Source organism: Phaethon aethereus (assembly GCF_964289735.1).
Source record: "Phaethon aethereus genome assembly, chromosome: 5".
NCBI lineage: Eukaryota > Metazoa > Chordata > Aves > Phaethontiformes > Phaethontidae > Phaethon > Phaethon aethereus.
Genome location: NC_138579.1, coordinates 23,980,582 through 24,007,448, shown reverse-complemented (window position 1 = coordinate 24,007,448; position 26,867 = coordinate 23,980,582). Strand labels below are relative to the sequence as shown.

The 26,867-nt window shown below is 40.8% G+C and overlaps 1 protein-coding gene across 2 annotated transcripts; it reads right to left on the bottom strand.

The window, feature by feature from the left end:
- Positions 1–25,683, bottom strand: GTF2A1 (general transcription factor IIA subunit 1; the record flags this gene model as incomplete). 2 transcript variants are annotated; one of them, XM_082001063.1, is made up of 9 exons in its annotated part: positions 1–161; positions 4,583–4,672; positions 8,609–8,929; positions 9,760–9,893; positions 11,749–11,824; positions 13,925–13,989; positions 16,380–16,587; positions 18,280–18,381; positions 25,654–25,683. In XM_082001063.1, 9 exons carry the CDS (start codon positions 25,681–25,683, stop codon positions 54–56), a joined length of 1,134 nt encoding a protein of 377 aa, XP_081857189.1. In that variant the 3' UTR covers positions 1–53. The 2 variants fall into 2 exon arrangements, with proteins under 2 accessions (XP_081857189.1, XP_081857188.1); XM_082001062.1 differs by lacking the exon at positions 25,654–25,683 and having other exon boundaries at positions 18,280–18,521.
- Between the last annotated feature and the right edge of the window lie 1,184 nt (positions 25,684–26,867).

The window sequence follows — 26,867 nt, the reverse complement described above, 5'->3', positions numbered from 1 at the left end:
TTTTGATTTTTTTTTCCTTTTACAGGGAGTTTTTTGTTTTGTCTTTTAAAACTTCACCATTCTGCATCCCCAATGGCTTTGGAAAATACATAATCTCTTCCGTTAAGATTCATGATGCCATCTTTGAGATGAAATTTCCATTTGTTTTTACTTCTATGAATCTAAAAACAGGGAAAAAAGTTGAACTATTACTCTGCATCAAAAATAGATAATAATGCACAAATACATTATATACATTATAAGGGCAAGAAAAAATGAAAATAACTATTAGACATACATTACTAAATTATTACAAATAGCTTGAAAATCAATTCTGCATTTAGCAATGAAAACCAAAAACTAATTATGCATACAGCAGCATTTTCTGTTTTCATTTCTTAAGCCAGGGACAGCAACTGTCACAAAATTATGCAAGCACAGAGGCATTCCAAAACCCAAGCCATACAGCACACTTTTAGACGCTGTTTGAAAAGAGATATATCCACCAGTGCTGCTTTAATTTGATGAAATTATCTTTGATTACCACAGCCATGAAACTCCACTTCAAAACCAGAAATCCCCATTTCAACCACTGTAACACAAAGGCTAACATTTTAAACCAGCCCTGAAAGGGTCAAACACTAAGTTTTATTATTTGCACCTCTTGTCTAAACTCCATTCTGCATGAAAACTAGTTTGATTATGTTGAGTATAGATAGATAACAAGCCCATTCAATTTTCTACTTCTAGTGTTAGACTCTGGGTTTCCAAAAGTTAAGTTTTGGTTAAAAGGCTAGTGGATTTTTTTTTTTTGCAAGGTTTTCAGTCTGCAGATCTCTATGGTACAAAATACACAAGCTGATATAGAATATATGTGCTTGTCTTACGTTCTGTAAGTTCTCCTCACTGGTGAGTCATTACATATGATTTACATTCCAATTCTCATCGTAAAATGTCAAGTGAGAAAAGTAACCTCCAGTATTGGGGAAGATGGCATGAAGCTTCAACTTTAACCCACAGTCTTCCCATTAAAATATTGGCCCTTTTAAGGCTTTGTTTTTAAAAAAAAAAAAAAAAAAAAAAAGAAAAAGAAAAAAAGTAAGATTAAGCTGTGAGATCAGTCCAGCTATTTGCACCAACCAAAGAAATACTAGGACAGGGGAAAAAAAAAAAAAAAAATTAAGACATTCATTCTGTTCTTGCTCCCAAGAGAGTCCATATTATGGGAGTCTGTGACATAATGGATCCTCAGGTTACAATGGATATTCCTGTTGACACAGGATAAGACAAAAACTTAAACAACAGTTTTATTCATATTCTGTTGACAAAAACATTCCATACAAAAGTAACTCTTCTTTCTTCGTGACGATTCCCGAACAAATACTACCTGCCTACAGGAAGCAGGTTGACCATTATGGTGAAGGAGGTCAGAGAAGATACAAGGACAAGAAACAGTTGCAGTACTGAAAGACTTCAATTATCTTATGCCTACTGAGTAAACATCAATGTGCAGCACTGAGGCTGTTTTAGACACTGTATAGTCAAAAATCCTACTTCAGGAAGCAGCTAAGTAAGGAACCCCGAAAACACACAACCTTTCTCCTGGCTCAAGACAGCGTGCAGGGCTTGAGTTACAAAATATCACCAGAACTAACAGCAACTACCTAAGACAAACATTTTCCCAGGGGTAATATGAAGTCAATAAATCCACTAGAAGAGTGTTTAACTAAATTTATATTATGCTTAATTTAAAACTAAGGGAAACTGAACAAAATTCAGTCTAAAGGTAGAAGAGTAAAGTTTGCAAAAAGATAAGAAAACCCAACCAAACAAACAAAAAATCCCACCAAAAACACAACCAAACAAAAAACCCCACCACATATTGTAAGCACAGAGCAGATAAATACCTGTCATTTATCAAAAAGGGCATCAGAAAAAGCAAAAGGCCACCAGTACAATTAAGCAACAGGGCAACAAGATATTCAGAGAAACCAACGATCTTTCAGAAAGCTGAAATGCTGTCCAAAAGGGAAAAGGTTTTCATAAACTTTTGAAGATAAAACATAAAAATCTAATCAGGCAATCTAAAAAAAGTTAAGAAAATTTTACAAAAGGCATAAAGACAAGAAAACAATTGCAATTTTTAAATTTCCATCAAGGACAGAAAATACCATATACTGTTAGTGCTGTAGAAACAAAGAGTAAAGTAGCACCAGAACAGATATGACCATAGCGCTCAATCAATTCTTAGTACTATTGTTTGGTCTGTGCTCACTTTAAGCTAGTAAGTCAATGGCAACAGCAAATAAATGAAGAAGGAAAGATCTGGCGTATATACTCTGCTTGCCTTCCTAAACGGTGTTCAACAAAAATCCCTCATCACAAGTATCTGAGCTGCCATGAGGCAAAAAGGGAGGTCCTCAGATGAATAAATAACTGAATAAAGGTGGGAAAACAAGGGTAAGAACACTGTTTTTACAGTGAAACAAGATCATTCCAGAAGAGATTTGTGCTGCTGGAATCTGCATGGTTTAAGAATTCACCAATCATCTGGAAAATGACAAAACGTCACTGATGATATAAAAGAACCGTTACTGAAGAGCTGCAGAACAATGTTACTGCCCTAACTCATTGTGTAATAAAACAACGGTGTAACTCAATGTATATGAAGGTAGTGACGATGGAAAAAACAATTCCAACTTACATGGATAGAAAAAATTATGTGTTTGAGTTGACAATTACAAGTCAGGAATGAAATCCCAATGCTCTAAGACTTTTCCATGAGAACATCAGTTCTGTGCTCAGTGGGGTCAAAAGCAGATATGGAACTACTGCAGAACATTGCTACACCACTTAATAAAGTGAAGGTTCATCTGTGTTATGAATAGCACTGATCCTCCCTCAACCTTATCTACCTGTATCAAATAAGATATAGAAGAATAAAACAGATCAGGAGAATGAAAGTAAGAATAATCAAATATTTGGTCAGCTGTACAAATAACAACCAAGCAAAGTGTAGTTCTCATTTCAAAGAGATGACTGGGTTATGATGGTCTGCAACAACATAAAAGGCCCCAAAAAAGCAAAGAAGAAAATACTCTTCTAAATAAAGAACTGGGAGGTATCATATGAAACTAATGGGTTAAAAACTGGGTAATTCTCCACATATCACATAATTTATGAAACTTCTTGTCATAAGACAAAGTTTACAAGGATTCACAAAATAATCAAATTAATTACAAAATGACAAATTAAGGAAAAAAATCCTCTGCTGGTCATTTGATACAAAGCCGTTACCTGTCCTCAAGAGACAGTTCACAAGAAGGATGGTAAAATGCTCTACATGAGCATTGTTACCTGTTTGTCCTTGTCTCATTGTTCCCGAGGCACCCACCAGCAGCTGATGCAGGACACTGCAAGAGGGAACTCTGCTCAGAACAACTGAGCTGATCCTGTGTATTTTAGAGACAAACTGAACAACAATTGTTTGATAAGTGATTAAGTCCTTTCAGAGCACGTGGCACTACAGATTAACGATGGACACTGTTCCCTACTGAGTCCACATTCTTAACTTGAAAGGGTGAGGATTTCAGGGTAGTTCCTGTTGCTCAGCTTTAGCAGCAGCCAACGAGTTTTTCTGACTGCTATTCTGAGATCCCTCACTGTCCTTATGAACTGCCTCGAAACTAACAATTTTGAATTACAGCCTGGAGGAGACAGATGGCTGGGACATAGATACAGATACCACTTTCCTCCATCTTAAATTCTCTCTTGAATCTGATGACAAGTTTTAGCACAGTCTGGGCACAACTAAAGATTTTCTAACCAAACCATTTTTCACAATGTAGGGATTTTTAGTCAGCAATCTTACAGCTTTTTTTCTGCTTTGAAAAGGATCCTTATTCATTGTAGTCCAATTAATCTAATGTAGGAGAAAAGAAAGAAAATCTACATTGAATAATCTTTCTGCATACAACCTCAGTAAAAAGATGTCTGATATCCTCTGCACATACTTAAAACAATTCCAGACATGGATGAATCCTTGCATATTCCAGGGAAAATACGTAAGAAGAAATTAGTCACTGTAGAGGAGGCAAGACACTTCAGCAGAATTTAAAGCAAAATAAACAAAAACATTCCACATTGCCATTTTGGTAAAGAATGCACAGCACAGAAAGAACCTTCTCCTCTGATAACTACTCAGTCAAGAAGAGATGTTTTTAGTGATCAAGGAACAGTATTCCACGAGTCTAAATCATAACAGATACTTCTTCCATTCCTGGCCACAGCAAATGTACAAACTTACTTACAATAGTTCACTTCTCCTGATCCCAGAGGACTGACCTTTTTGTTAAAGGTCATAAAAAGACATGATGAAAAAAAAAGAAAATGCAGGCAAATTTTTCTAAGCTTTACTCATTATCAAGTTTAGTACAAACCTGTTTTAAAAACAAACAACATCTAATTCTTACATTAACATGCACATAATAATCTTTACAGATCTACCTGTACTTAACAGTCACAAAGATATTACTTAAAAACTATGACTTCATAGGAAGAAGAGCAAAAGTAGAATTCTTGGATTCTGTTCTATAGAAGTTACCTTATCATACTGGCACACAACAACATTTTCCGTATCGAACAGTTCTTGCCCTTCCTCATCACTCACATCATCTTCGCTGTTAAGAGGTTCCTGAAAGAAAAAAACACAAAAAGTTATGCTGTCTAGTAAGATCAGAGCTGTTACTTCGATTACTCACATGAGGCTACAATCTGTCGATGAACTACAGGACCTAAAATGCATTTGAGGAAGGGAATATTAGGCCTTCCAGCAGAGGGCTGATGCACAGTACGCTTCCTTCTTGCCCTCAATCCTGAGAAGTCCTTACCAATTTTAGTCTGGAACTTCAGTGTCCAGGCCAGATTCTGGGCACTGCAGCCTTTTGTCACCACAACCATTCCTGCTCCTTTACTGTATATGTTCTAGGGCTTGCAATTTGTCTTTACAAAAAATTTATCATTATACAGATTTTCATTTTTCTAAAGCATCTAAGTAGTGAAAAGGTGATGTTAGTCACATCACTCCCTATGTGCCATTAGAAATAGATACTCCATCACTTATTCATGTTTGATGTACCACAAACAGAAACAGACCTCAACACACGCAGAAAGATTTTACAGGAGGGGAACAAAAGATGCTTTAAGATGATCTTGCATAGACACATACAAAATAACTTCTCCAGACCTTCTAGAAAGTATTTTCATGTCTCTTAAAAATTACTTTTATTTTTAACTTTTTCTGCTAACGGTCTATTCAAACAGAAATTTGGGGGTTTTTTCCCTCATGTAAACAACCTCTAATAAATGCAAAACACCATTTCTGAAGTCTTCTGTATAATCTCCGTCTTCCCACCTACTCACAAATATATAAGCTAAATGAGGGAGAGCTAGTGAGAGAAGAAAAAGGTGTACTAGAGGTCCTAACTCCTTCAAAAGTATTGCTATATTTAAGTGACTTCAAAAGCTTTGAGGAAATGGTCCACTCATTAAGTAACTGCTGATGAACAAAGGGAGCAAAAATAACAGTCACCTCTGGCATGCCAAAAATGAAGTCTTGCAATATAAAAAAATTTCCACAAGAATGCTAGCATTAAGGCACTATTGAAGAACACTTAGTATTTAAGCATGATGACCTATATTTAATAAGGCAACTATTAAAACATTCAAACTGACATCAATCCTGATCAATATAATAGAAAAGCGATGTGAACCCAACCTGTAGGTTGCAACAGAAATATGCTGTTAGACACCACTGTGGATGTACTACAGATAACCTCATTTAACTCCCTGATAAAAATTAGAAGTTTTACCTGCATATACTGCATGGAGGATACAGACTGTGAAATGCTACATAAGCTCCTCATAACGGCATTTTAAATGGAAGCTTAAAATAAACGGAAAGGCTGCAGACAACTGCTGAAGTGATACGACAGTTCAAAATGCATTTTAGGGATAGATTTAGGGAGTACCAACTTTCCTTGGAGTCCAGGAAGGCTGGACATTCTTCAAGAAGGAAATCTTAAAGGTTCAGGAGCAGGCTGTCCCCATGTGCCCAAAGATGAGCCGACGGGGAAGAAGATTGGCCTGGCTGAACAGAGCTTTGGCTGGAACTTAGGAAAAAAGGGAGCGTTTATGACCTTTGGAAGAAGGGGCAGGCAACTCAGGAGGGCTACAAAGATGTCATGAAAATTAGAAGGGCCAAAGCCTAACTAGAATTTAATCTGGCTACTGCCATATAAGACAATAAAAAATGTTTCTATTAATACATTAGCAACAAAAGGAGGGCTAAGGAGAATCTTCATCCTTTATTGGATGTGAGGGGAAACATAGTGACAAAGAACGAGGGAGAGGCTGAGGTACTTAATGCCATATTTGCCACAGTCTTTAATAGTAAGACCAGTTGTTCTCCAGGTACCCAGCCTCCTGAACTGCAAGACAAGGGACGAGGAGCAGAATGAAGCACCCATAATCCAAGGGGAAATGGTTAGCCACCTGCTACACCACTTAGACACACACAAGTCTATGGGACCAGATGGAATCCACCCAAGGGTACTGAGGGAGCTGGCAGAAGTGCTCACCAAGCCACTTCCAATCATTTATCAGCAGCCGTGGCTAACCAAGGAGGTCCCAGCTGACTGGAAGTTCACAAATGTGACCCCCATCTACAAGGAGAATATGGGGAACTACAGGCCTGTCAGCCTGACCTCGGTGCCAGGGAAAGTTAATGGAGCAAATTATGCTGAGTGCCATCACACAGCACATACAGGACAACCAGGCGACCAGGCCCAGTCAGCAAGGGTTTATGAAAGGCAGGTCCTGCTTGACTAAGCTCATCTCCTTCTATGACAAGGTGACCAACTTAGTGGATGAGGCAAAGGCTGCAGATGTTGTCTACCTAGACTTTAGTAAAGCCTTTGACACTGTTTCCCACAGCATTCTCCTGGAGAAGCAGGCTGCTCATGGCTTGGACGGGTGTACTCTTCGCTGGGTAAAAAACTGGCTGGATGGCCAGGCCCAAAGAGTTGCAGTGAATGGAATCCGGTTGGCAGCTGGTCACAAGTGGTATTCCCCAGGGCTCAGTATTGGTGTCAGTTCTGTTTAGTATCTTTATCAATGATCTGGATGAGGAGATCAAGTGCACCCTCTGTAAGTTTGCAGATGACACCGAGTTGGGCAGGAGTGTTGATCTGCTTGAGGGTAATAGCATCCTGGCTTGTATCAAGAGAGTGTGGCCAGCAGGAGTAGGGAAGTGATTGTCCCCCTGTACTCGGCACTGTTGAGGCCACACCTTGAACACTCTGGTCAGTTTTGGGCCCCTCACTACAAGAAAGACATTGAGATACTGGAGCATGTCCAAAAAAGGGCAACGAAGCTCATGAAGGGTCTAGAGCACAAGTCTTATGAGGAGCAGCTGAGGGAACTGGAGTCATTTAGCCTAGAGAAAAGGAGGCCAAGGGGAGACCTTATCACTCTCCACAATTACCTGGAAGGCGGTTGTAGTGAGGTGGGTATCAGTCTCTTCTCCCAAGTAACTAGTGATAGGACAAGAGGAAATGACCTCAAGTTGTGTCAGGGGAGGTTTAAATTGGATATTAGGAAAAAATTCTTGACCAAAAGGGTTGTCATGCATTGGAACAGGCTGCCCCAGGAACTGGTTGAGTCACCATCCCTGGAGGTATTTAAAAGACGTGCAGATGTGATGCTCAGGGACACGGTTTAGTGGTGGACTTGGCAGTGATAGATTAATGGTTGGACTTGATGATCTTAAAAGTCTTTTCTGATCTAATTGATTCTATTATTCCTGTCAGAGACTGAAATAACAGTACTTTTAGCTTATTAATATCCCTCCCCCCTTTCTTTTTTAATTTCTTGTTCTTGTGGGGCTTTTTGGTGCACCACACCAAAACTTAGTCAGAACTGGCTCAAGTCCAAAAGCAAGCAAATTCAAAACCTAAATTAAGCACATATTCTTAAGAATGCAAGAAGTTATGAAGAATATTCACTCCTGGTTTTGTTAAATCAAGGTCAGATGTGTTTCTAGAAGGTGCTTTATAATCAAATTGGAGTTATCAGGCTTGTTCTAGTGTAACAGAAGGCAAAAAACCAGTCAGTGAGATACAGGTCAGACCATCTCTGTTGGTCCCCTCAGTGAACTAAATACATGCTCTCCTTTTTGTCAATCTTCCTAACACCTTGCTTTTGTATGCACTCAGTCCCAAGTGGAGTTGACTATTTCTGTTTGCTTATTAAAATTTCATAATTTCATGGCTAACCTCTCCATAACATCAGAAATATTACTGCTTAAGTTTTTAAAAGGGCATTCGGGACAACTAACAGTTTTTGCTGTGTCCCCTGCCTCCCCCAGCTGCATTTCAAGGTGCTTTGGCAATACACACAGTTTCCACAACTTCAATATGGGAAATAAAGAACTTGAAGTACAAGGATAAAAGTTATATTCTCAAAATTCCTGGAATATAATATTATTTGAAGCATATAGTTTTCTTTCAAATATTGAAAAAAAAATTAAACACAAGCATGCTCCAGTCTTCTGCAATAGCGTTACGCTTACCTCTTCTACTTGGCCATCTTCACCTCCATCTTTTTCTTTGTCTTCCTCTTCATCATCATCATAATCTTCTTCTTCATCTTCCTCTTCTTCAGACGATGTATCCCCTGCTCCATCAACTTGGAGAACAAGTGGTGCTTGTGGTTGTGCCTGTTGTTGTTGTGGTTGCTGCTGACCAGCTGCAGGAATCTGTGCTTGAGCTGGTGTAGGGGCAGCCACTGTTGTAGGTATGACTTGTGTTTTATTTCCTGTAAACAGGATCTGCTGAGGCTGAATAATCACTCCTGTCTGCTGGGAAATCCCTCCAGGGATAGGAGCCAAAACCTGATGGAATATCATTGCAAGTACTGTGGCTGCTAACGTAACTGACTACCACATCACAAAACAATTAAAGCATATCAATCTGACTTGCACTAATTACAGAAATAAAAGTTACAAATATTCCACCTATATCAGATAAGTTATGTTATTGAAGGTTAAATTACCTATTTCACTACTCCATGTTCATTTTCTGCATTTTGCATTGCTAAATCTAAGAAAACCTACTGTCTTTCCATTCTAAAATGCTAGCACTACTGCCACACCTGAGCTCCAAGCACAGCAGAGGAATGTTTAATTTCAAGTAAAAGATTAATTATAAACCCTCTCTATAAAACATTTAACTTTAAACTCTCTACAAATTGTTTTTCATGCTTGAACTGCAGAACTGTGACACAATGCTAAATTCAATGCTTACACAGTCTGGACACACAGTTGATCTTGTAGCTGAACAAAAATCCTGCTAAAACATACTGTATTCACTACTAAAATAACTAAGGGGTGTATGTGTGTTTGTTTTAGGTATTTTCTTCTATATGTTATGTGACACAGAATAGTTCTAACAGATAAACACATTTTTAAAAGGATGTAGACTAGGATTATGCACATAATATAACTGTCATCAGAGGACATAGAAAAGAAATTTTAAACTGCAGTCAGTCAGAATTTGGCAAGAATAGAAGTGACATTGGAAACGACATTTCCAAATTGTTCATTTTTTAAAAACATACAATTCTTTTTTTTTTAAATATACAATTTCAATTTGCTCACAAAAATGCAAGTAATTACTATAATTTTTTTCTTCCAAGTGTACCTATTAAAAAATTTTTCTTTACCTGCTGTATAACAGGTGCTTGTACTCCACCAGGCTGCATTTGCGGTATGACCTGCTGCTGTAGAACAACTGGCTGCTGTGGTTGAATGATATACTGAGCTCCATTTGCAGTTCTAACTACTTGGAGGATCTGGCCTGTAATAAAACAAGTATCAAATCAATGAAATGTAGAAATTCACTTTTAAAATAAACTTAGTTTAGAAGCTTGTTTCCTGGAATAACACCAGTGACAATTAAAAGAGAGCATTTATGCTTCACTTTCACCAGTGAAAAGATACTATGCTATAGCAGCTGTGTCAGAAATGAAGAACTAATAGGGTTGTTTACCATCTAAATACAATTGTGAGGTATGCAATCCAAAAATAAATTTACATATGCAAGCCAAAGTCTAATCCTTTAATGCAGCACAATATTTTAAATATTAGCTCCCACTTATGAACATATCTCATGTTTCAACAGATAGATTTTACAGATAGAAAGACAAAAGAACATAAATCAAAATAGGAATACAGGTATTCACATCACAAAAATTTTATCCACTGCTAACACTGTGGTACTTCCAGGGTCCTGTCAGATGACATCCTTTCCTCAGATTCTTTTCCCTCTGGTTACCATATTACAAAAAATTCTTCTTTGCATAACTTTCTTTGCAATATTATTGTGCAGTTGGCTTTTGGAAAAATCTATCCCTATACTTATTATCCACCTCTCCTTTCTGTTCCCATAATGCCTGTACTTGATTTTCTTTTATTATTGTATAGCTTTATCAGTTTATACCTTTCCTCATTTACAATATACATCAGACTCACACACATTTGGAGATGGCCTCCAACTCTGAAATGCAAGAGCTTAGATATATTCCAACTTTTTTTTTTTTTGCATTTCTAATCAGACAGATGGAGGAGAAGAAGAAATTAAATTACATAATCCTGAACCTCATACACTTCCCTCGAAGACTGATTTTATTTCTTGTTCTTCCTCCACAGCAAAATGCAAAGCTCTTTATTATTTATCTATTTACTGATATAACTAAGTATATCTGAAAGATGGGACTACCCTAGCCCTTTGTTTAAAAAAAACATACTATAAATATTTGCAACTGAGGGGGGAAAAAAAAAATTATGACCATAACAAAAGTAAAAACTTGAGCTGCTGATTATTCTATGCTATGTCAAAACATAAATGTGTAGCTGTTCTAGAAATTCAAATCTTTCCAATTTTTAAGGAAGCACATCTAAATTTTATTTCAACTACACATCCATTAAACATTCAAATGTTTAAAGCAGGAAGGTTAAGTCCCAGGTGATTCTGAGCAGACTAGATGAATTTTCTTGCAAAACCAGCAAGAAAATGAGCGCTCTCAGACCTTCCTTTACTGTCCACACAGACTAGATCTAGAATCAAGCTTATAAAATCAGCATAATATGAAAGTACATGAAGCATCAGATACGCCGTTCATAAAAGTAAAGTTTATCTTATGTTCTAAATGTACAGCATCACAATATTTAAAAATGATAAATCTAAAATAAAATTAGCATTGCCAGCAAAATTAGAAATTCCACTGTGTGTGCTTAGCAGGTATGAGAAATCTTAAGACATTCCTCATCTGAAGTCACAAGTGAAGTGATCCTGCTCTTTCAGTCTAGCCCAGTCTAGTATCTGTGCTCAAACTGTGCTGCACAAAGCTCAGAAACATGTAAAGGGAAGAGACAGCAATGCCTGCCTTCCTGCTTCATGCACTTCTCTAAAAAGTCGGGAAAATTTGCACAGAATCTAACCCACACCACTGTTAGGTCAGCACCACAAGGTTCATAAGACTATCAAGTCACTGAGCAAAAATCTAGGAGTCTAGTGAAGAGACTGCACTACCTTGTAAGGGAATTCCCAGGTTCTGCTTTTTAACGATATATAGCAGGGAGTAAAACCCAGAATTGCTCCCTCCCAGACACCCTCAAAACCACTGTTTGATCTCTAATGTTAAGACAGTTACCTGAATTTGTAAGTATCTGCTGAACAGGAGTAACGCCAGCAGGGAGAGCCAATGTAGCTGCAGTGGCTGCAGCACTCTGAAATACAAGAAAAGCTTTTTAACCACAGATGTTATTGCTAGTGTTTCATCTCACAATATATTGCCTGAAAATATGTACCTTTTTATTGCTGTTTACAATGTTTGCACATAAGTTTCTGCAGCTATTGAAATGTAGGCATTAATTAACTGTACGTTATGCTACATATAAAAATTATTTTCCTTCTTCCTTAACAGGAAGAGACTGAAGCAAGAATCATTAAAAGCATCGCACCCTAACCCAGCTCCACATGGTTTCTTGGTTTGTATGCAAGCTCAGCAGATTTTTTTTTCTTCTCTGCTGATGTGCTAATAGAGTACAACACTGCATTGCTCATGTGGCAATTTTACCCACAATTTTTCAAAGCAGCTAAAGATACGGGCCTACAAATCTGAAAAAAACATAAGGTACTGAAGCAATGATCATGTTTGCCTGCCTTGTTTTCACAAGGAGTAGTAATCAGGTTTGCACTTTTCTTCATTCTGTAAATGATTTACATTTCAAGTCCCACATAACACAGCTCTCTTAAGCGAATATACACATACAGTATACTGACTGTTCACGGAATGACTAAATTTTTCTCTCAAGACAGCTGGTTAGAAGAGAAAGCCAAAGACTCTCAATGGGTAATGATTTGAACTTACAAGGAAACTGAATTCCAACACAGTCATGGGAGCTTCAAACACAAAAATCTGCATTGAGTCCTTAACACGTGGAGGGAGATGGACTTCTCCATTTCAAGGGTCTCACTTCAGCTGCCTATGGGAAAGCCTCCCCTTCCCCACTATAAAGGAGCCATGGGCTATTACCCTTTGCTACTGAAAGGATTTAAACTTTATTACTGGGTAGAGTATATACTTCCTGTTTATAAGAAACATGACCTCCCCATATTGGCTGGCCAATATAGTAGTTACAGCTGCCAAAATTAGAGATTACTAAGCAAAACTGAAGAGTTTTGCATCCTCATGTCCCAGACAAAGGCAGATGAATAAACTCTCATTAGTGTCTGCCTTCCAAGGTATTCAAGGTCTGTCAGGTCCTTAGAAGGCATTACAGATTCCAATACCAACTTAAATGCTTCTAATAAACACACACAATAATACCAAATCAATTTTGTAACTATTTACTGAACAGCAGTCTTCTGTGCTATACAATTCATCTACATATTGACAGCAGTGGAGTTTTAAAAGCATGGCATACTCAGAAATGTTTAACTGTTGAACTTCGGAAGTTACCAATCACACTGAAATGGTTGTAAAACATGCAAGAAGAACGTAGATGTTAATGTGCTCTTGGCCTCTGGGTAGACCATGCTATTTGAGTAATGAAGTTCAGGTTCTTTTCTATAATAACGTCAGCAGGTAATGGAGAAGTGAAGGCTAAGCAAGCTACTGCAGCTTTGACTAATTGTGAAACTTTGTTTCATGTGCTTTTACCATAAGTGTTAAGAATGTGATGAATTCTGGTCTTAGTAGATATATTTAACTTGTATTAGCTGTTGTTTTCATCACTTTCCAAGCATTTTTTTTTAATTAAGCCAAGACGTTTTAAGCAAGATAATCAAAATTAATCTCTAGAGATAAAAACTGCAAGAAAAGGGTAAATGACCAGACTCAGTTTTATATGCTATTATAACATTAGTGAATCAAAACAGTGTGACCAGAAAAGATCGATGTGAATTGCTAAATAATCTCTCATTTGATATAAGTTTAAGTTTCAGAGTAGTTAATGTTTTTTCCCTGCATCTAGCAAAGACAATATGCTTGTATCAGTTAATAGGGTTGTGTTGGTATATGACAAGCATATCATGCAGATTCATACCAACAGTGCTCCAATTTCTGATTAAAAAAAAGTTTTGGTTAACAACATTTAAAGCAGAGGATCAAGGTAAGTCCTAGATTTGTTACCACAACTGAAGTCCTGGATTACTGCTCCTAAATTGTCAGTGCAGCAGCAAAACTCAGAAAGACGGCAGACAGCTTTACCAGTGTGTCCTAAATTACTTTCAAGCATCTGATGACTAATACCAGAGTTGTGTTTACTGTTTCAATCTGAACAACTTACATAATGACAGTGTATACATGCATAAACTTTTCTTACCATGCCTGATGCATTCATGTGTGGTATCAGTTTGGAATCTGGCACAATAACCTGCTGCTGAGGTGCTAGAAACAAAAAAATAGCGTTTCATGAATACTATGCAGTCTGCCCAAAATAACATCCAAGCCAGAATAACTTAGAAAGAACATCACCCAAACATCAGCTGAGCTTCAGAACAAAAACAGCTACTGAGCAGTCTCTGATCTTACGAAGTTTTACTCTCAAGACAATATACCACAGCAGTTCTGAGAGGTGGTATGACTATTTTGGCTTTACACATCCTATTTCAAGTGCTTCAGTTACCTATTCTGACCCTAGGTAAAGCAAGATTTAAAATACATTTCTGAAATTAAAGATATTAGTGAAATTTTGGTAAACTTGCTTATGTCTAGTATCAGAGTTCTCCAAACCCATCAGCTGACATCAGTAGTTAACTCTTAAAACAGACTTAAGCAAGGATTGTTGCAAGATGAAGGGTATGTTAACAGGATGCAGCAGTGAGTTTGAGTTCGGTCTAGTTAGCATAGCTATTAGTATAAGCTAGTGATCTTCGCTGTCTTTCTAATGTAGCAGAAGCAAATGAAATATGATCAACCACCTGCCCCAAACAACAAAATAGTTGAGTGCTAAAGGCAACAGATAGCTAAACTATGCAAATAACCTGGTGATCATCTACAAGTGCAAAAGTGCCCAAGTCTATGAAACAAGCAGGTTGCCAGTGCCAATGTCAGTGACAGCAAATTGGAAAGTGAAAGAGCAATGTGAACAAACTAATCATGGACAAGATATTCTCCATCCAATCCTATAACTAAGGACACTTAAGAACACTGGGAATAACTGAATGTTTCTGGAAAAGATTCTGGGGAGGGAAGCTCAACAATCTTGCACCAAGATCTGAGGTTGCTCTCCAACGTTCACGGAACCCAGGGAGGTCCAAAGAGCCCAAAGAAATCTCATGACCTTGTGCCAGGACCACAGACAGGACAGCAGGAATCACAATGCCGATCAACCTGATCTCCCTCTGGGACTGCACCATGTCATATATCATCTCCCCCATGGAACAGGAAAGTCAAGTTATTCATAAAATTGCATGTCTGTGATTAAAGTACTTTGATAACCTAATTTCATTTAGCCTCCACGCTGTCATTTGGACATAAGCCACAACACTGGGCAACAATAAATGAATTTTAAGTGTATTACTAAAGGCAGGATCTTATTCTACCCTAAGTCACAAACGGGAGGAGGGACCTCCACATTAGCGGAGGGAAACCTGGTCAGTAGAGTCACAGCTATTCAGGTAAGGGGCCACTAGAGGTCTTGGTGAGTAGACTCTTCAGGCTCTGCTGACTGTAACTTGAGCTAAGACACCTGGATCATTTGAAGTCACATGTATTTAGGGGTCTTAATCTCAAAATTGATTTTATCTGAATTTATTCATGATATATGTCTGGCCAAAATATAAAGTACTATAAGAATTAAAAACAAACAAACCCCAAAAAAGACACTAAGGGAAAAAAAAACCAACAACAGGTTCCTGTCACACTAATTCTCTGTTCTGAATATATGGTGGTTGGGTTTTGGGAGGTGGGCAATCAACTCACAGCTATTTTTTGTGCCTATGACAACATAGGTTCTGATGCATGAAATCTGATAAAAAGACTGAAGTCTCTGACTACCACAGATAAATATTTTATGCCACATTTTAATACCATACTGAAAACTCAAGCATTTCATAGATGGCAGATTTGTTTACACAGCACACATGCAGTAAAATCCAGTAGTATTTATCTTAATTTTCAAATGAAATTGTAATTGGTGAAAACGTTTTCCTTAAATTATTAATGCAGAATACACAAGTCAATAATTACAAGAAACAATACTGTTATGGCTAACTAAAATATACCTTGAACACCCACACCTACAACAGTGTGCAATCTTGAAGACCACAAAAATACTCAACCATTATGCTTTTCACTTGAAACTTGTTCTAACATGAAAAAACATCTCATATATATACTCAGATAGTTATACAAGTATTTTTCACATCCTAGCATCCACTTATGCTAAACAAGGATATATTTTTTAATTAATTTGCTCCTTATGACATTACTACCTCACAATTAAATTGTCAACTTGATATGTATATTGGCTTGAAATTACAGAGCTGCTAATGGATTTTTGACAGAATCTAAAAGCCACGTATTCTGAAAACATAACTTATGTAGTAGAAGACCAAGAGAAGAATTCAGCTTTTCCAAAATCTTCTGAAGAATATGACTAACACAAATACTGAGATATTTTTTGCCAAGACAGCTCTCTCGACCCATTAAATAGAGACAAGTAGAGACAAAGTTTAACATAAAGACACAAAGTTATCCATCATATAAACATCCTGCCCTAGATTTACAATATGCTAAGGAGTCTTTTGCCAGAGAGATTAGAGAGTAAGTCTGACCTTGCTGAGACGCTGGAATAAGGACCTGTTGTGGCTGAGACTGCTGTTGCACAGTCTGTTGCGGCTGAGGTTGTGTATGATGGTGGTGATGATGATGCTGCTGTTGCTGCTGTTGCTGCTGCTGCTGTTGCACCTGCAACAAAAGCTGCTGCTCTTCTGAATGGAAGCCATCTACAGCCTTGGACTGCATCAGCTTGTTCTCCCACAGCTAGTTTGGAAAAGGAAAGAGAAATCTCCGTGTACGATTTTGACTCAACAGGATTTGTAGCAATTTAAAGACAGTACTACGAAACTGAATTTGTTTTCACTGTTTATCTCGTGCAGTCTACTTAGCCAAAAAGCCCTTGGGCAAATACAGGCTGAAGAGCTAACTCCACACAGGTAATATTTTAAGAAGAGGAATTAAATACCCCTTAGGAATTGTCAGTCCAAGCTTAAGCTTTGACATTCATTCTTTCTTCCAAGTGTGGAAGATTCATAACAACCCTAGTAGAAGCATGAATAGAGATAAACTGGTAACTTTAAATTAGCCTTCAAGTTTTCACTTCGCTACCTTCTTTCTTAACTCTTTAATCAGTATAATATTTATTACAGCTTTCCTCAAGCCATTTCTTCTTGGAACTCCTCAATAAAAGTTGAAGACTACTGCCTCATAACATACTTCAACAGAAACTACCAACAGACCTAAGATAATGCCTCTGTACAAGCATTTGCACAGATTCTACCACAGTATCAAACTCCATTTCTCCAACCAATCAGTTCTTGATGTCAGTTGACATGTCTCCCAAGAAAAGCCACAGATGCAAAAAAAGCACCTCCTGCAAAAAGATAGCAACGCAAGTATTCCATATGACATCGGAGTCAAAAAGACTACAGGCGCACAGGACCCCCCCTGATTTCAAATCTTCCTTAGGGCTGCCTAAGCCTTCCTCTTCAATACTTCCACTTCCCTTCTTGTCTCTTTCCTCATCCAATTTTTTCTAAGATCATTTGCAGAACATGTCTGTAACACAAACACCAATGTGCTTTTCTTGTAGCGCTCAATCCGTGCTTACACCAAGCCAGGTCATGGTTTCATGCAAAGAAGTCTTCATCTGTTTCTGTCTAGAAAAACCCAAAGTTCCCTTCCTAAACCATCCATGTTTTAGTACTTTAAAAATACTGAGAGTGTGCGACATCCTTCTTTCTGAAGAAACAGACTGAGATAAGCAGGCACCTACTTTTCCAGTTTCCTTTTATTTTTTTTTTTTTCCTCTGTCTTTTCTCTTCCCTTTTGGAGGGCTTCTTTCACTCAGGAAGAATTTGAAGACAGACAGAGGAGACCCACTACAGCTCAGGTGAACATCCTGCCTTTCTTTTGGACCCTTGGTAACAGTTCAAACCCACTGTATGTAAAGCAATTCTGAATCTGAGAGCTTCAGAAAAGCGTGATGCACACAGTGCAATTCATTTTGTAACACCCCCCAAAAATAGTAACTTCTGCAAACCATAAACCATATAGGCAAAAATCTGACAATGTATCCAACAGTGCATCTCCTTCAGTATGACAAAAACATCAATCAGAGCAGACATTTTATTTTTCCCCACAGAGAAACCCTAAGAATTGTTTGCCTCTAAAATAAACATATTCTCTCCTTTCTTTTTTAAAAGATACAATGTTTCAGGGACTGAAATAACACTGTGAATTTGGATTCTTGCTGTTAGTTTATGTCAAGTGCCATGCCAGATTAGGGAAAGTAAACAAGGTAATCAGATCTCTCTACAGAGCAGTGTAATTCAAATGATACAGGGCTACAGATATGCAAATTAATGCAATGCTTAGCTAACTAAAAAATAGTATTTTTACTGTGTACAAAAGTACACAGATCTGAAAACCAATTGCTGCATCGGTGCAACTTACTGTTTTCAGTTCCATAAGAACTTGTTCATCCACTCCTTCATCCAGAAAAACTTCTCTGACATCATTGATGACATCTTCAATCACAGACCTGTACAATTTAGGCTTTAAAAAAAAAAAGTAACTAGTCAGCATTGTTTTGAAAGGCATTTATCACCTTGGTGTTAAAATAAGATTTCCCCCCCCCCCAAAAAAACTCTGAAAACTGCATTACAGAATACACTGCATGTTCCCAAGTGACTAAACCCAAGGTGGTATAAATCAGCAAGAACAGCTTAAACAAGGTGAAGAGGGAGGGGTATCAGTATCTTTTGTGATCTAGCTATGGCACGGGAGCTTTCAAGCCATGAGGAGTGTAATTCAAAACAGAGAAAAGGAGATTGTTTTCCATTCACTAAACTTGTTTCCTGATTGCCAATGTATGTAGTGAATATGCAAAAATATTTGCATGTGTGCAAAATATTCATGTCAAAGAATGTTAAAAGTTCAAAAGGATATTAGATAAACACAGAGAAAAGAAACTTGTCAGTGCTTGCTAGTTCAATGGGAACCAAATACGGGTCAGAATGATCCCGAGCTGAAAAATGTTGAAGACTCAGAAAACTGGAAGCATTCATGTGAATGTCCTGTTCTTCCTTACACATCTGTTTACAGAAACTATTGAAGACAGGATATTAGGCTAGACAGACTTCTGTTTTCAATCAGTACTATGTTTTTACATTAGAAATTTTTCAAGGGGAAATACTACAAATACATTATTATTCTATTACACTGATTTCATGCCTAAACTATCAATGGTAAAGTGAATTGTCAATTCACTTTAGGTTGCCAAAAGAAGTTGTGGAGTCTCCATCCTTGGAGACACTCAAAAGCCTTCTGTACATGGTCCTGAGCAGACAGCTATAGGTGGCCCTCTTGTGCAGGGGGGTTGCAAGATGACCTCCAGAGGTCCCTTCCAACCTCAGTCATTTTGTGAATTTTAAAATGTAGGTACAATTTCAAAAAGAGAATATAAATACTTAACTATATCAATTAAAGCACAAAATTTAATTCATAGCACCATAGAATAATTGTACTATGCATGTGCTGTACCTTTTAAACAGCACAGCTTGGACCTAAACATATGTGTGAACTTCAACGGTACTTTGGTTGAGTTTAAACATCTGTGCTAGCTAACTGCAAGGTAGCACTACAAGCTCTGAATTAGGGTTGATCAATCTGCAGCCTGTGAACCACACATATACTTCACTGACCAAGGCTGTTCCTTGGGCTAGGGGTAGAACATTTTTTAAGTTGAACAGAAGATAGCTACAACTTTCTGTAAGCTGACATCTTCCTCTACCCCGTTCTTTAACTTCCTTAAGCAATAAATCCCGAACGATGCCACACATGTCAGATATGTTGTATATATGCAAAACAATCATTCTGTACTCGTGCAGTGGGTTTGGCTCCCCAGGAGGGCTTGTGCCTCCAACACACATGCAGAAAACCTGCACCAGGCACATACAGTTAGACCAGCAGTGCTGGAACTACACAAATTTACTGCATGCACTTGAAACATTTATTTTATACATATGCAGTTGCTTAACTCATCCCAGAAGTGTTGAATTTGTTACAGATATGCTAAAGATTATATTGCACATATGTTACAGAATTGTTATGCCTATGTTATGGAAGAATGGAGGGGGAATAGAACATGATTTACTAGTCCAGGAAAAAGCTGAGTGCCCAATAAGCACAAAAAGAAGTTTAATATCTTTGCTTTTAAATGTTAAAGAAAAAAACAAACACAAAACCAAACTAAGAACCTTAAAGAAATGCATTGATATTACAAGGGGAGGAAAGAACCTATTTGGAAGCCTGGAACTAAGAACTAAGCAGTCTGATGGTTTATGTCCTTAGTGTTTAAAACAAACCCCACACTGGGGCATACTCAAGTGATTTTTCTTACATAAAACCCAACCAAACAACAATCATAACAAAAAAGAGAAGGAAAAAAAAAAACAAACCCCACACAAACCCAACAAAACCCAACATACCACTGTGTTATTGACCATATGTCAATAATTTTGGCAAATGGTATGCTATCAGCATCCTATTTTTTTCTTCATTTTACATTTCATCAGTTTGCCACTTTTCAGCCTTAAAACATGCTGCTGCAAATCAAGGAGCTGAAATGTTAGAATTTGTCCTTTTGTTATTTGTCTCTCTAAAAAAATTTCTGACCTCAAGTAACAGGGTTAGTTTGCCATCCTTAAACACTACCATCACAGTACCTATGTCCAAAACTTAACTCTCTGAAAGAAACAAAATGTAACAGACTGCTTGCAAATTTTTTTTTCTTTCAAAACAGGACTGCATGCTCATGTATCCAGGCTTCAAGTACAGCATTAATTGTGCTTATAGAGACGTTTGAAACAGACTTTAAAGCCAGACTACTCTTGAATGCTCGTATTTTAAATCTGCATAGTGAATAACTTAGAAATACTAAGCATCATTAACAGGATTATTTTTCCACTTAGATTTAATTCACAGCAGATGCAAAAAGACATTCTATTTAATAACATTAAGTCCTATTATTTCTATAATTAAACAAATTGCATAAAGCTTATACGATTCAGCTAGCACAGAAGAGCTACTTAACCTATTCTGTATATTGTTCCTTATTGTATTAAAAGCATCTGTTTCTTAATGCCAAAACCACATTCTGCAAATAAACATGCTTAACCTCAGGCATGTGTTGCTTTACTTAAGTCAAGAGAACTACCTGTATGTCTGAAATTACAGTTAAAATTCCTGCAGGATGAAGACTGCATTTTCTCCTTAAATCCTGCTCTCCTTATATCATCTATTGGGTCCACTTTTCTAATAAAACAGGTTTTACACAAACAGGCCCTAATAATTTCCACCAGCAGTTACCTCCTCCTATCTCTACAGCTGGGCATTTTTGTAAGGTTTATTTACAAAGTTCCCTCAGACTATAAAGCTCTACAGCCCAACAGTCTACTTGGGAATGTTTCCTTTTTGAACAAAATCAAAGACCAGGATAGTGGTTTCTAGTGTCCAGCATTAGTTTAGCAAGAGAGCAGAACGGCAGGTTAAGAGCACAGATCTTGACTCTGCCATTGACACAGCATCCTTCTGCACAACTTCCAAAGCCCAAGCAAGTGGTTAAGCCCCCCAAAAGACAACAGCACCACAGGCGTGCGGTGAGCCTAGGGCAAGGCAGGTTAACAAACCCACAGGCAGGTTAACAAACCCACGAGCAGTTTGTACATGCACGTTTCTCTCTGCATGAGCCACATGAGTGCACTGGATCTCCAGATGGGTCAGAATTTTTGGACGCTGTTCTAATCATGCAGTATCACAATATACGATACACTCGTGGCTGTATGAGTACAAGGAAGGGAACAGAAAGGAAAGTATCTGCACGCTTATAATGAAACAGCATCTGATTTTACCTACACATTTACATAACGCTCAGAAAAATCCTGTCCTGTTCAAAACATTCTCTTGTGTACACACCTACTGAGCACCCAGCACAGATGGATGCAATGTCTTCAAGAGCCATCCATAGCAGAATTTTGAAAAATATCACAAAACGCTCTTTTCCTAACCTCAACAGCGGCAAATTCAGCAAGTAAAATTACAAGACAGCCTTAAGACATGGTCTTTAAAAGGAAGCACACAGTATTGGTTTAGATACACACTAAGCATTGGCTTTAAGCATTATTTATATGATGCTCAAGCTGTTTATACAAACCACCTAAGACTCTAGAGTTGAATGACAAAATTATTTTCATACACTCTGTACTCAAAAACTGAACATGGGAACACAATTACTGAACAAGTTTAAAGATGGGATAGCAGGTGAGTTCAGCCTTCCCATGTATTTTTGCATTCGGTCAGAGAAAGCAATGAGAACATCGGAAACTTAAAAGACTGCTATTAAAATACTCATGCTTTCATCTGGTTTATATTAAAGTGCCTCCCTCATAAAGAGTACACTGCTGTAAACTTCAAGCTCTTTTAAGAGCAAAATACTCAAATCACTCTTCAATAAACACTATTCCAAACACTTACTATAGATTAAAGACAACAATTAAAATTCCTGATTTATTAGATACAACCACAAACACATAGAAAATATTTGAAATCTAGTACTCTCCCCTCTGGGTACATAAGGAAATGATTATATTTCACTTTCTCTGTGCATCTTGTAAAGAAAACTCCGAGTATGGCAAGACTGCTACACACGCACACACACTCCAAATCCGAGGAGCAACCAGCAAGCTATTTTAAGAAATGCCACATGCCTTTGGGGGCTTACACTTCGTACATTCCTTCAAGCTTCAACGGTACAAAACCTGCATCTCTTTGTAATTATTATCATAACACTTGCGATTTCAGCAGTTTGGGTTTCCAATAACCAACACATTATGGAGAGAGATACACAGCACACTTCGAGCATTTGACAGCAATTTGTTCCTGGTTGCCTGGGCAGCTATCCCCAAAATGTCGCTATCTTTCTCCTCTCTGTGCAGATACAGATGGAAGTTAGCTACAGGACAGCTAGAAGAGCATACTGTAAAGGTAACTAATTTTAGTCACAATTACCTCAGACGTGCATAAAAAGAAGTAACACATATAATCTATATTGTATTTATTAGAATTTGTCATTGCGGACTTTTACAAATAAATTACCTTTGTAACCTACACAATCTTACACTGCATCTAACTCCTAACATCTTATATTTGTCCTTTACTGGGAAGAACAGATTTCTAGCAATTCCGATTTGATCAGATGCTGACACGACACTATTGACACATTAGGCTCAAAGTCTAACTTCCTGAAGTTATCACCTGGTTTCAGTACTTCAGAATGTTCCTATTCATCTTTGGTAATCCTAGGGTGAGCATCGCTACCCTTGCTATTGAATGAGACCTGAATTTGACAAAGTTGACTATGCACCATTGCAAGGTTCTGCTACTTAATTGAAAACCAGCCTAAAGCATACCTACTTGAAGTAGGCTCATTTTAAGTTTGGCTTTTGCTATTCCAAACATAATGTTCAAACACAGGCACCTTCCAAGAGAACTTTACAGAAGTTATGCCAGTACAGAAATACAGCCAAGAGAAAGCACGTCGTAGTAAATTGTTGAATCAAACATATTTACAAGTACTCTGGAGATTATTGAATATATCTATATTTTGCTATGCAGTACTAACTTGGTTGAAAAAGAGAAGTAAACCCTCTAATTTACTATACAGATCCTTTTCTTGCAATCGAAAAATAAGGACATAAGTTTATAAACAGAAGAACAACAGATTCAGATCACACACATTCGATATACATCCTACTGAGTAACTGCCCTGCATCTAACGGCTGACTACTGCCCTAAAACTTTGCGATACAGAGCCTGACAAAATATCAAAGCAACGATGCTACTTTGCAATTGCATGACCCTGACTCACAGGCAGGTCTGTAAAATTTCAGATTTGGAAAGGAAAACCAGGATGCTTTGCATTTGCTTTTGTATACTGTTTTGCAGTATACCAAGTATTGTAATTTAAACCAAATATTCGTGAAAATTCGAAGACCTTTGCTCTGCCTGGACTGTAATAAAGTATTTGTACACTTTAGCGACCAGAAAGGAACAGAAATCATTGAGTAGTTATCTGCAGCCCATGACCCATACACAAAGCTTTAATATTAAACATTACTTTTAGGGGACAGCTGTAGTCAGACCTTGGCAAAGCGCCGCAAAATAAGTACCACGTCTCCTCCTGAGGTACTGGTTAAGAACCGTTTAAACTCAACTTTCCCCACCCAGCAGAAAAACTACTTCAAAGAGCTTACGGGAGCACAGGAACGTGCGCTAGCTGCATGCTAGGGACATATTAAACAAGCTAACAAAAAAAAACCACCAAAAAGCGAAACACACACACAAAGGAAAAAAAAAAAGGAAAAGGTAAACCAGTTTCAAATGCAGGAGAGGAGGAAAACTGCTTTTGTGCAATGCGTAAAAGCAAGGGAAGCTCCATTTACACCAGCTAGGAGACACACCCCCCCCCCCGCAGAAAGCACCCCCGCTCCGCAGGCCGGTGGCGACGGGGACGGGCGGCGCGGAGGGAAGGGGAAGCAGGCGAGAGCCCGGCAGGGATGCGAGGCACAAGCCGCCCGTCCCCCAGCCTCCGCCGCGGACGCATGCACCTCCCCGCCCGCGCTCCGCGGCTCGCTCCCTATTTAAAGGCTGATGTGGTGTTTAAATGGAGAGGCGGTGACGTGGGGCTGGAAAGCACCTTCCCATCCTCGCAGAGTCTATATTAGAGAGCGGCAATAGCGCTATATAAACAGGGCAGCCACAGGGAGGAGGAACACAAGGAGCAGGGAGGCAGAAAGGCAGGGGGAAGCCATGATGGATCTGAGAGCCACAAACAAGGGGGCCGAGCCCGCCGCCGGGACGCCGGGTTTGTCTCCTCCAGCGCTTCGGGGCGGGGGTCGCGGCCGGGGGGCGCGCAGCGGGGGAGCGGAGAGCGGCGGCGGCGGGGAGGGGGCTCGGTGGCTGCGCAGGTTTGTGTGACTGCTTGTTGCAAACCTCCGTGAGTACAAGTGCAGCAGCAAGCCACCCGCCAAGGTGCAGAAAGCACGAGAAGGGAACAGGGGGGAGAGGGTTCGGGGGTTTTTTTCTGCTCTTTTTAAAATAAATACTGCCTCGCTCGCCGGAGAGAAGTTGAGGGCTTTCGCCCGGCTTAGCCGACCCGGCCGGGCGGGGAGAAGTGCTTTTCAACCATCGTCTCCTTCTTATAAAGCAACATAAAATGGCTCCAGCGGAGCCCGGGCGGGCTTCGCCGCCACCGACACCACAAAAACGAAACCTGGTTCGGGCGCCGCTTCCCCTCGCCCCGGGACGGCGGCGGGGCGGGCGGCAGCGCCCGCGCTCCGGCTCTCGCCCCGTCCCCGGGCGGCTCCCCCCCGCCCGCCAGCCCGCCCTTCCCCTCCCCGCCGGACCCCCGGCCCGCGGGCGGCGGCGCGGCCCCAGCCTCCCCCCGCGGGGCTCCGCCGCCCGCTGGGCCACCCCGCCGCCCCCGGGCCGCCGCCCCGCGCCCCCACTCCCGCCGCCCCGTTCCCGCCGCCCCCGGCTCCGCTCTCTCCCCGCCGCCGAGGCGGACGGCGCCGGACGCCACAAGTTGGCTCCCCGCCGCGGGGGGAGGCTGCCCCGCGCCCCCCCTTCCCGCCGGGGGGAGGGGGCCGGGACCGCTCGAGGCGGGCGGCGGGAGGGAAGGGAGTGCGGGGGAGGGGGCGGCGGGCCCCGCCGGCCCCCTCCGCCCGCGCTGCCCCCGGGGCCCCCCTCGCCCCCCGACCCGGTCCTTACCACGGGGTTTGTGTTAGTCGAGCTCGCCATGTCCCGAGCCCCCCGGGACGCCCCCAACCGTGGGGGGGGGAGTCGCCCCTAAAACAATAAACCTGCCCGGCTGCGTCCCCCCAGAGCCCGCGCGTCCCGCCCCGGCTCACGGGCAGCCCCGCGGCCTGGCCCGGCCTCGCTCGCCGGCCCTGGGGCTGCAGCCGCCGCCGCCAGCCGCCCGCTCTGCCCGCTTCGCCCCTTTATATAGCGAGAGCCGAGCAGCTGCGCGAGCGGCCAGGGCGAGAGGGGGACGCGGGCGGGGGGGGCGGCGAGGCACCGCGAGAGCTGCGCGCGAGACCGGGCCGGGCCGGGCGCCGTCACGTGAGCCGCCCGCCCCGCCGCCATGACACCTACTGAGGCGGAAGTAGCGGCGCAAGGTCGCGCACCTGGCTCCCCGCGCAGCCGGGACTACCGAGGCGGAAGTGCCTGCCTAGCCTCGGCCGGCAGCGTCGGAGTCCCGCCCCTTGCCTCTCCGCACGTGACGTCATGGCGCCCGCGAGGCGGGCAGCGGTGAGGCGGTGCCGCCGCGACTTGCCTCGGCTCGCCGGCCTTAGGCCGTCCCCGGGCCCCGACGGCTGGGCGAGGGCAGGGCGGGCAGCCTCTAAGAAGGAGACGGCTGGGACCGAACCGGCTCGTGCTGACGGTCACGGCCGGTGCCGGACTGGGGAGACGTTCACTCGGCTCGGTTCAGTCCTGGGAGCCGCTTGCGCCTTGGCAAATGAAAACCGCACCCGCAGCTGCCTACTTCAGGGCAGAAATGGCTCTTCCTGGACCACAGGAAGGGGGTCTTAAAGCCCTGCCTGCCCCGGTGAGTGCCGGTTAAACAAAGGCGCCGTGGGCCCAGGGGCCACTGCTGTAGGCACATAGGCCCCAGAGCACATCTGGGCTCTGTGCCACCACCTCGACTGGAAACAGAGTCCAGAGCTGCACAGGAAGAGGGAGGCAGCAAAAATCTGAGAAAGTACCAATACCCTCTGTCACAGACTGTGGCCCACAGGCACTCGCCAGTTGTCAGAATTGCAGCTTTTAAGCAGTTCCTCACAGAATCAGTGGCAATGGGTTCTCCCAGCTGTGCAAGGAATTGTCAGAACCCTGCCAGCTTGCTTAATTTCCATTTTTCCTCTCTCTTACTGCCTTCTCTTCCTTTTCCATTCTCTCTTTATCCCCTTTCTCTATGGCAACCT